Source organism: Castor canadensis, chromosome 2 (genome assembly GCF_047511655.1).
Source record: "Castor canadensis chromosome 2, mCasCan1.hap1v2, whole genome shotgun sequence".
NCBI lineage: Eukaryota > Metazoa > Chordata > Mammalia > Rodentia > Castoridae > Castor > Castor canadensis.
The window spans coordinates 30070068-30081386 of NC_133387.1; the positions used below are offsets into that span (position 1 = coordinate 30070068).

At 36.1% G+C, this 11319-nt stretch overlaps 1 protein-coding gene across 1 annotated transcript; it reads right to left on the reverse strand.

The window, feature by feature from the left end:
- Window positions 1–1452: 1452 nt before the first annotated feature.
- Hyal4 (hyaluronidase 4) lies at window positions 1453–10071 on the reverse strand. The gene is made up of 3 exons (XM_020155696.2): window positions 9076–10071; window positions 3867–3956; window positions 1453–2383 (listed from the first exon to the last, which is right to left on the reverse strand). Exons 1-3 carry the CDS (start codon window positions 10027–10029, stop codon window positions 1997–1999), a joined length of 1431 nt encoding a protein of 476 aa, XP_020011285.1. The 5' UTR covers window positions 10030–10071; the 3' UTR covers window positions 1453–1996.
- Window positions 10072–11319: the final 1248 nt, after the last annotated feature.

Here is an 11319-nt window from a genome sequence, read left to right on the forward strand (position 1 = left end):
TTGAACAGTTTTTCTTCCATAGAGTAAAAAAGAAAACTTGAATGCCTGATGAGAGAGTCGGTGTATTTGTGGGTTATATCTCTGTGTAAACTAAGAAAAAACAAATAAATAAGAGCAAATAAATCTTTTGTATTTTCTGCTGTAATGTGATAGAGCTAACTACTTGAAGGTTTAAAAGAAAAAGTTTGAGGTCTGGGTACTTCTGTGTGATAATTAAGTCATTTCATCACTCTGAGTCACACATAATTTCTTCCACTTCACGATAAAGATATTTCTCATCCTAGCTTTTATAAAGACTAATATTCAAAGCATTTGATAAAAATAACATTTACTAGAGTTTTTGTATGCCAATTTTTTACCTGGTTCTTGTCATTAAATCTATATAAAAGACACTAGATACCAGTATAATCTCCCATTTATAAAATATGCATAAATTATTATTGCAACAATGTAAAAAAGTCTTTAAAAGAAATGTTATAAAGAACTACACCAAAAGTTACTAGTGTATGTTGTAGTGATTATTGGCAATTTCCTTTAATATTTTTCCCATTTTATAAATTTTCTATAACATAATCACAATATGCTGATGTGAAAATAAATTATTTCAAAAAATCAATCTTTGCAATGATACCTCTCATTTATGATATTGTAAAAATATTTTTTGTTTGGTTTCATTTATATTTTACATTTAGGAATGAGACCTTAAAAATGTCAGCAACTTTTGACCAGAAGAGATGCAAAGTTGAAAAGAGCATACCTGGATTGCAAATGTTTCATAGACAAATAAGAAAGGTATAAAAGGGTATGGAATCAACTATCATTCTTTCTACACCAGGATCATACCTTTCTTCAGATCATCTTCCAATCAGATTGTCTTCAGTAGAAGGAACCCATATCCACTGAACGTGTCTTTCAAGAGCAGAACACAATGCACAAGTGACTACACATAGAACATGGCATCAGAAAGAGGAAATTGCCCAAGACTGTTTTATCTTGAACTTTTCCATTGCTTTGATGATTAAGAGATTGGTGTGGATCTCCAACATATACATTGCACTTATTGCTCAAGAAAATTTGCTGAGGTAGGAATTATATTCCAAAGTTCAGATAACAAAATGAAATATAAATAACTTGCCCAGAATCCTATAACCAGACAAGTAGTAAAACCACAATTCAAGCACTCCACTACTCAAAATTCATATATGGAGGGAAGGAAGAAGCAAAAATAACTAATATTTCTCATTGGCATCTTTTTCAACAGCATTTCTAAGTCTCTTAAATGTCATTTATTTAATCTCTTCTTAATAATAATTTTCCCTTGCAAAAGTCACTAACAGTATCCTTATTAACATGGTTCCAGATTTTGGATCTATGCACTGTCAGCCTAGGCAAGCATGAATATTATCCCAAAGCCTTTCGTAGTATTCAGACTGGCAGAGTCTGTGAGGGAAGGTGTCAAGGTGAGTGAGGCACTATATTGCAAAGATGGCTTTGCATGTCAGGAATGATTCTGTACTCCTTGAGTCCAGTTGGGAGGGGGAGCAGAGCACTAGGCTGAATCTGAGGTTGAGACAAAAAATCTGCATTTGTTCTTCTCTGGTGGACCAGGTCATTCATGCCTTGAGATGACTCCTTCTGTTGAATCAGATGATTACTAATCTGGTCTTAAATAAGTTGCTAGTTGAAGAAGCAGTCTTTCATGTGTGTACATTCATAAAAAATTAAAATATACTAGCTTTAGTTTATACACAATTTAAATATTCCAGTAAGGAACAGAAGTGCACTGATTTATACTACCCAGTCTGGTTTCTAACCAAATTGGTGGCAAATAAAGTAATATGCTTATGTTAAGTGACATGCATAATGTTTACTTATAATACCTCTCAAATGAACTCATAAGAGAAAAAAACTGTCATCAGTTTCATCTCTTCCCTATTGGTCTACTCCACAGACTGCACAATTCCTTTTCAACTCAATTATCTCACAATTGAGTGTTTCAATAACCTGATAAAACTAGTAGACATATTGTTATTAGTGAGCCAGAAACAGATGGAACCACAGAGCAGCCAGCAGCCTCCTTCATTTCTCTACAATCAGCCCCTTTGTATCCCTGGTAACAATGACAGGAAAATTTCTCTGCCATCACTGCCAGGTCTCCATGAGATGCTCTTCCCTTCACAATAAATTCCCCATCTTCAGCGGCCTCTATGTGGTAACTTGCAGGGTTCAAGTGGAGGTAGTCGGAAGCTTTCCACATCTTCCTTATGCACCTCCCATTATTCTTACAGAGGTGAAGACTGCATACCTCAGCGGCTCTTGTCACATTAAGTATGTAGCTCCCTAAATCAGAATTCACAAACCGCTTCACCTTTGTACAGTTGGCCTAGAAATGTAGAAACAAATGTATTTTAGTGCATTTCCTGGTCCTTGTATAGTAAGAGCTTCTAAACTTATAAGGGAGTACTTTGGACTTGATTGAAACCATATTGCTTGGCTCCATTTGGTAAATTCTTAGGCTCCTGGGGACTATAACCCATGGGTCCCATGGGTCAGAAAAGGGAGATGGAGATAGGTCACAGTCAGAAGAAACTGAACCTGCAAATGACCCCCAGAGTGAAAGGGGTCCTTTCTTTCCTCCAAATTATACTTTTAAAACCCCTTGTTTTAGCTCCCAAGTTAATGGGCATGCAAAGAAAAGGAACAAACCAAAATTAGAAGTCATCCTGAGCTGCTGTACTCAGTCCGTGTTTCAGGTATGTGATACATGATTGTGTTAGAATCTGAAACATCACATTATTGATTTATTGTAGAACATCCACCTGTAGCCTTCTGGATTTTCCTGCTGATTATGCTTGAGCATCAACTGTTCTGGGTTCTACACTTCTATACATAATGGAAACACAGGAAAGATTGAAAGAATGACTGGATAATTTTGTGTGTGTGATTCCTATTATGTTCTCCAAACAAAAGTCACCTGGCTTGCACACACCACTTCCTGATGAAGCTTTCCTCATGAGCCACATGGAGGCTGGAGTAGAAATATCATACATTGGAAGTTGGGATTGAGTTTCTCAGTTTCTATGTAATTCTCACAAGTGAACCTAGTCATAAATCTCTGTAGCAACAAATTGAGCCAGCTAAATTCTAAGAATAATGTCAGATTATTATAGGCTTGCAAAAAATTAATTAACCAAATGTACTAAGGATAAAAGTTTAATAATTTGAGGAAAACTGTGTTATAGTGTGTTATTATAAATAATAATATCTGGAAATACGGAAGAGATTATTATTAATGCAGATTAGGGAAACTTGGAAGAGAAGTATGTAGTATCTCATTTGAGAGAAATTTAAATGCTATTAATTTTAGGATGATATCCCTGCAAAGTGAAAATAACTTCAATGTGAAGATTAAAGAGTTACCATCTGTTCCTGCTTCTCAAAATAGGGCATGACACTTAGTGGTTCAATGCAAAGTTTCCACCATCAAATGGTCTATGATTAATGCCATCTTCATCATCAACTAGCCTAACTTTCTGTTACTCTGGTAAGATTTCCTCTGGTCTTCTCATCTATGAGTAAAGATGATAGTCAATATCTCCTATGACCAATAAGTGAGCAAATACAAAACAATCAAACAAAATCTCTTAACTACTTTCTTAGGACAAAGCAAATATTCAGCAAACGTCAATGTTATCTTCACAAAAGTTATCCATATTTATTGAACCCTATCTATGTACAAGCCAGTGATTTGGACTTTTAATATGGTTTACAATGGGGGCCGTGAATCATTGATTAAAGTGAACTCAACAGTGAAATACAGCAAACACTTTTAAAAACATTCAATAAACACTCAAAGTACTACTTACCTCAGAGGAAGTTAAATTCATGTCTCCCCAAATAACAATGCCTGCAGCTCCCAAGGCAGCACTTTCTCCTATGGTACTAACTAGATCTTGCTAGATGGAAGAGAATAGAGTTCATTATTAATATGAATTTAAATTAACCCATCAGGTATTAGGATTAGAGTCTGAGCTCATGTACTCCATAGAAATTATTCTCCACTTTCTTAAAGTAACACAAATATAAATTGAAACATCATCAAAGTCTATAATCATGTGTAACAGCATATAAATGTTATTAAAGAAAAAGTTACATTTTTCCAGCCAAGATTATTTTGAAGATAATTAGACTGTAAATAGTCATCAAAAGTTGTTTATTTGAGGTTGATTAGGGATATATATGTACAAAAGCTGTAAATGAATCCAAAAGTTTTCCTTCTCCAAATACAATCCTTTTAGCCAGTTTTCTCATCTATTTTGTAAGATGTCCCTGTGGAATTTCACCTCCACAATAACTCAGGTGGGTTTCACCACTTTGATTCCAAACCAAGGCAAGGGAACAGTGTTAAAGGCATCTAGGCTCTGATTTTGTTTAGTTTTTATATTTGGTCTCTGAAGTCATCTATGATTAATTGCAATGTACTTGATTTAATAAACTTTATGACTCATCTAGCAATGGTAAAGTCACCAAGATTTTCCCCAATATACATAAGATAGATGAAAACAAGATTTCAGCAAAAAGAGCTTGGGGATTATAGTTTTAAAATTATTGTTTTGTATTTAAAGATTAACATGGATTTAGAGCATTTCAGGGGAAAAATAAGAACTCAATGTACATAGCTTTTTCCTATTTTACTAAACTACAGTATATTCTCTCTCTCTCTTTAGAATACAAAATGCTAATCTTTTACTCCATAGATGGATTTTCACCAGTTCTATGGTAGAAAATGGTGACTTGGTGGAAGACAAAAGCAAAATCTCTAAACTGTATTTCATCTTGGTCACTTTTTAATAATATCAGTATTTGAGAGACGAAATTCCTTATCTGACACATCTGTAGTCTACCAAATGAAAGGTTTAAAATGTCAGTTTTTAAACTTCTTTTTTTCTGGACTGTGTTCTAATAATTTCCAAAAAGTGAGCATATTTTGATTTAAACTAATTTCCCTTTCAGGTTCACATCTGTTTCCATTCCCTGTGACTATATAATTGGCTGAGCAAGTTAGAGCCCACATAACAGGAAGGGGAGTTTCTGTGAGGCTCAAATGGGATGGAGTAAATGAAGAGATTTTGAAAATTGTCTGATGAAGACAAACAAAGAAGTAGACATCTATGCAGGATCCAGACCACAGACACCACACAGTCCATATCTGTTGACTGTGGGTGAAAACATGAGGAAGCAGAACCTCTCACTGCATTCACTTTGAGATACCCCTGAGTATAGTAAGATGTGAGAGTCACATAGTATTCAAGAGGGACAGAAGTCCCCAATAGCTTAACACATTGCTATCAGAAGAGTAATGGGACAGCATTTACTTTTTCTATTATAGGTTATTGATCCATATTCAGTAGTTATGGAAGCTACAGGTGTTTGTGGTGACAGCCACAACCTCTGGATTTGATGTTAATTTATTCCCAATGCATCCTTTAGTGTCATTATCAGAAAGAGTTTATTGGGACTGATTAAAAATGTCAAGTCTTCAAGCACATGTTAACTAGAGATGAGGCGGTAGCAGATACAATGAAAATTTCTCACCAAATCATTTCCCTGACACCTGACAGACTGGAGGGTGCTAAATGAATCACAGAGCTTCTATGTTTTAGGGATCTGAAAAGCAAGAGACTACCCTGCTATGATTGTCATAGGCAAGATGCCTTTGGTACTGGGCAAGGGATCCCCTGAGAGCAAGGGCCATGTGGATGATGTCATATGAAAAGAGAAATAACAAAACAAAGCAAATATAGTAAAAATGAGCATCCCAGGTCACAGTGTGGCATGGGGTTACCTTGCTCCCACCCAGGCTCAAGTCAACATTTCAGTAGTTGAGGGCAGGGATGCCCAGAGGATTCATCCTCCACGCTGGAGTTTTGGTCCCTGACACTAACCAGAGTGCATGTTAGTAAGGTGTCCCCTGTGCTGGAGCCATCTCTCTTTGCATGTTTCCAGAAGGAACACTAATTATTTACAGGGATAAAAATCTTTAAATCTACAGCCAGGAAAACTCCTTTCACTGTTTCTGTAAAGTATACCATCAGATTACATCAAGGTTACATCTATACGTAGGTAGTGTAAGCAATCTTCCACGTGAAATGAGGCATTACTGCTTCTGTATTATTCCCCCAAGCTATGGGATACTTAGGTAACCCATGGTTGAGTTCAAGGCTTTGTTACTCACTAAAATGAGATAGCCACACCACATATATTTCTGGAGTGCTTCAAATTTTCACACACCTTTGCTCGTTTGATGTTCATAATGCTTCTGCTAGGTCAGTAAGGTAGGTCACTATCCCATTTTTTTTTAACATTAAGACACTGAGTTCCAAGGAAATTAAGAGGTTTGCTACTTACTGGTAAATTTCTTTCTAATTCTACCTGGTGTGTGTGTGCGCGCGTGTGTGTGTGTGTGTGTGTGTGTGTATTCTAAAATGCAGACATCTCTGAGAAAAGTCAGAAATGGAAGCCCTTAATAGTCATATAGAGTTGAAACAAATGAATATGAGCTTTTTTATTTTATGGGCACATTATTATGGTAGATAAAGTACAATGGGGGAAAGGCTGATGTTTTTAATGGTTATGAAATGGCTTGCCTTTCAGAAAAGAAGAGGATTGAGAATGAGACGAGGCCCACCTATTTGTTCTTTCCTGAGAGAGAAATGAGTATTTCTGAGGCTATCACTACTAAAGAAAGAAGTTTACCTAAGGTCTGCAGAATGTAGCAGTTGTCTAACTAATCTTTCAACATGGACTTTGTCTCTTAAGGTTTATTATTTCTTGCTAAAGTAAATTTATTATCATTAAAGAAAGGAACTGGTTCAAACTAAATGTAGAAAAGGAAGAGATACATAGGACAAGGTGTATTTCACTCTCAGTACCAGAGTCAAGATTATTTTATAAAGCTTTAGATAACTTTTTTACATCTTCCAGAGAGTTCTGATATTTCTATCATTTTTCATTCAGTGATTTATGCTTATTTTTCTGGGTGGTATGAATGTCAGTTCACAGTGGAGAATGTTTTCTTTCCTTACCTCATGAACAGCATCAGAGGCATAGCTTTTTCCATACTTCACACATATCAACTATTTCTCTCCCTGATGAATATGCTTCACTCTCTATTGTACTCCACAGATACCTGCCAGTCACAGTAAAACCTGCCCCTGAGGTCTTCCTAAGCCTGCTTCTTTGGATGCCTGCCACTAACAACATCTTTGTTTTATCACAGTCTTGTAAAATGTACAATGGTGGAGAAAGAAGAAATGCCTCTATTAAAATCTATTAAGCTTCTGATGTCCAGTCATGTCTTCTTTTAAAATGTTTTTGGCAGTACTGGAATTTTAACTCAGGTCCTCACACATGCTAGGCAGGCGCTCTACCACTTGAGCCACCCTCCCAGCCTGAGTCATATCTTAAAACATGGGTGCACCACAAATAGGAATGCCTTGGCACTTCTTAAGTCTCAATGTAGAAAATTTACAAGTAATTATCCTAATCCAAAGATTATGGTATCCGTTACTTTTCCTGGAATTTTCATATAAGTAGCTAGAGTAGTAAAGGGAAGGAATATCTGGTTGAAAGTTCACCTGTTTTAAAGGTTATTGTCATGGTATGTATGAAGTTTTGGGCAGCATACATGTCTTGAGTAAAAATAAATGGACAGAATAAAATTTTTTTTCTGTGAGTTTTAACCTATGGCTTCAAAAACATTCAATAATGATTTAAGTATTGAATTTAGAAACCTACACCATTCTTCCAATTTCCCATTAGTTGGAAATAACTCAGAAGGCTAAATCTATAGATTAATCAACTTTTAGCAAAATTGCAACTCCCTTGTACCTTTTTAATATTAAAAAATTTAATTGTGGTAAAAAACAATATAAAACTTTCAATCTTAGCCATTTCTGAGTGTATAGCTCAGTAGCATTAAATGTATTTGCATTATTGTACATCTTTTATGCTTTTAACAAAGCTGGTATTATGCATTTAAAAGAAAACACTGTTTTCCTCTTTTTTATATGTGAGACGGTGAAACCAAAAGCAGGAACGTCTTTCCTCTTTCACATGTATAAGCAAACAACTTCATTTTAAAATATCCTCTCCAGCACACAAGGGAGATATCAGGATAGGTAAGACACCTAAAAAAATTAGTTAGCATTTGTTGCCCTCAACGCAGAGAAACTAAAGCAGATACCTTAAATGCAACTGAGGCCAATAGGAGAAGGGGACCAGGAACTAGAGAAAAGGTTAGTTCAAGAAGAATTAACCTAGAAGGTAACAAACATGCACAGGAAATCAATGTGAGTCAACTCCCTGTATAGCTATCCTTATCTCAACTAGCAAAAACCCTTGTTCCTTCCTATTATTGCTTATACTTTCTCTTCAACAAAATTAGAGATAAGGGCAAAATAGTTTCTGCTGGGTAGCGAGGGAATGGGGGGGAGAGGGAAAGGGTGGGGGGGTAAGGGAAGGGGTAGGAGAAGGGGGGAGAAATGACCCAAGCATTGTATGCACATATAAATAATAATAAATAAATAAATAAATAAAATAAAATATCCTCTCCAATTTTCAACAGCCTTCACAGCAGCCCATTGGCCTATCTTAAAGGAGTACAATTGATTTTGAAGAGCAGAAATATAGTAGATGCCAGTGTCATATTTAATCCCTTCTTGCCTTACTATGCTCTTTAAAGGAATAACAATAAATAAGAAATAAAATTCAGTTTGCAGCCAGGCATAGTGGTGCACACCTCTAATCTTTGTACTCAGAAGGTTGAGGCAGAAGAATGGAGAATTTTAGGCCAGCCTGGACTACATAGTGAGGTCCTGTCTCAAAAAAAAAAAGTTTCAGCTTGCATAAATGAAGAATATAAGTAGATCAATAGTTCAGGAGAAACTCTATCTAAAAGCCTGCCAAATTGCTATTCATAAAAGAGCATAATTAATAAAGAAATGTCTCTTTTAAGAGAGGGTACATTTAAAATCAAAAAAAAAAAAGAGAGAGAGGGTACAAAGAGATTCTTACCTTAGAAAGAAAAACTAAAGGTTCGTCTCTGTACCCCAGCCTTGTATAGACAAATACAGGCAGAGCAGACTCATGGGATGTCATGGTAGAGATCCTCATGGATTCATGCACCCGAAATTTTGAGAATCTCAAAATATTTTCACTGTCTCCAAAGGATTTCCTGACACCAATTGAAGGATATAAAGCAGCACTGCTATTCCAGAGCCAAGAGAGCTCATTGTTCCTCAAAACTTCCTCTTCTGGGCAAGATCCAGTATAATTTGGGGCATAAACATTATAATTGTGGCAATCTGGATATAAATAATAACCCCAAAGGCCCTTGGGCCGACTCTTCATTCCAAGTTTTATAGTTTCTTTCATGAAAGCCTTTGCACTTTCTTCAAAGGTTGCCTTGGCTAAATATTCAATATCAGTGTCTGATACATTCTCTTGCATATCAGAAATAAGCTCTCTTGACTTTTGTCTGTAGACATCCTTCGTGTTCCAGTTCCGGGCCCACTGTGGACGCCAATATTCCCAGTCAATAACAGCAAGTCCACTGAAATCTTCAGCAGGAATGTAATAATTAATGTCTTGGTCAGCTTTTTCCAGATGTACTTGCAAGCTTATGTTCTGGGGGAGACCCCCATTAATGGGGACACCCTGTGATGTATACCAAGGGTAATATCCCAATCTGTTGACATAAAATATAGTGACGTTTTGCCCTCTAGCCTTGGCCAGTGGACTTCCAATCACCTGAAACATTTTCAAATTCAGTCTTACATTATATTTAATCAAACACTGATCTGTTGGAGCATTCCAAGCAGCTATAAAAGGCTTCCTTTGATAAATTGGAAGTCGGGCAGGTTTTAGAGAAGAGATAGACTTCAGAATAAAAATTACGAACAGCCATGACGTAAGGTGAATTGGTTGAACAAAACAAAGCCTCAATTGTCCTTCAGATAAAAGCTTCATGGTAAGATAAAACACTTATGTTACCTCTTCTTTAGTGTGTCTCAGAAGATCTGTGAAGAGAGTTAACTTTCTGTTATGGGTATTTTGAGGAAAAATACTCAAATGTTTTATGAATACAACTATTATATATTTATATTTTAAAAGTGCATGGCATTTAGAAGTCTTAAAGAGATCTATAATTAAATTGAGATATAGAAACAAGTGGAGGGTGACCAGGCTGCTACTCAGGGACAAACATTGGAATTCAACAAATGTTCGTGGAGCACCAGAATAAAAAAATGATTAAGATGTGGTCCTTGCCTTCAAGGAGCTCACTATCAAAAATAGGCAAAAAATAATATTAACTATCATTTTGGAAAGCTCACCAAATCCCAGGCATTGTACTTGGGTGCATTGTAAATATCTCATTTAATCTTTTAATAATGATGCAAGACTTATAATTACATCTCCATTTTACAAATGAGGAAACTGACACAGATGGAGATGGAGAGCTTCATTGATGTCACATTACATGAAAGCAAAAGCGATGTAAACTAGTGATAATAAAAATTCATAAAGAATATCCTATGAAAATTTATGAAATAAATTACTTCTGGAAAGTAGAAAGAAGAGAACATGACTGAGTGAACTACAACTACAAAAGAATTATTGTTGAATAAGCTTATCAAAAAGTTTAATGGCATTAACACCTTTACATTCACCTATACCATTAAAACAGAATTGCATTCTCCTTATGCCTAGTACAGTAATACTAGGCTTTATTGTAGCTATTTGTTATTTGACTCAGAGTTCAAGATATAGACCCTTTCCTCTATAGTGAATTCTGCATCACATGTGTCTTGGGGGGATATGCCAAAATGTTCAAGTAGTTTTGTACCCTTCCATGAAGTTTAGATGCTGGTATGGACCAGACCAGTTAGATACATTCTATTCTAGACTTTGGATTGAGATCCTGGAATTCAAAGAGGCTGAGAGGTGATGTTGCTAATGACGACAGAAATCCCAGTGTCCAGTTAGTCATCAGTGGTTCATGCCTATAATCCTAGCTACTTAGGATGCGGAGATCAGGAGGATCAAGGTTCGAAGCCAGCCCAGCTAGACAGTTTGCAAGACCCTATCTCAAAAAAAAAAAATCACAAAAAAGGGCTGGTGGAGTGGCTCAAGGTACAGGCTCTGAGTTCCAACCCCAGCACTGAAAAAAAGAAATTCCAGTGTATAGGAGTGGTTGATCTTGGAATCAACTGATGGTTCTGCCGCTAAGTGGTAACACTGTTCTCTTGGGATAGCACC

What these genes read in the sequence shown, in the direction of transcription:
- Hyal4 (XM_020155696.2), bottom strand. Translation starts at nt 10,029, where the DNA reads ATGAAGCTTTTATCTGAAGGACAATTGAGGCTTTGTTTTGTTCAACCA. An exon ending in CTTTAGTTTTTCTTTCTAAG is followed by an intron (nt 3,957 to 9,075) that starts GTAAGAATCTCT and finishes TCTTCCATCTAG; the next exon opens with CAAGATCTAGTTAGTACCAT. An exon ending in TGAATTTAACTTCCTCTGAG is followed by an intron (nt 2,384 to 3,866) that starts GTAAGTAGTACT and finishes CTACATTTCTAG; the next exon opens with GCCAACTGTACAAAGGTGAA.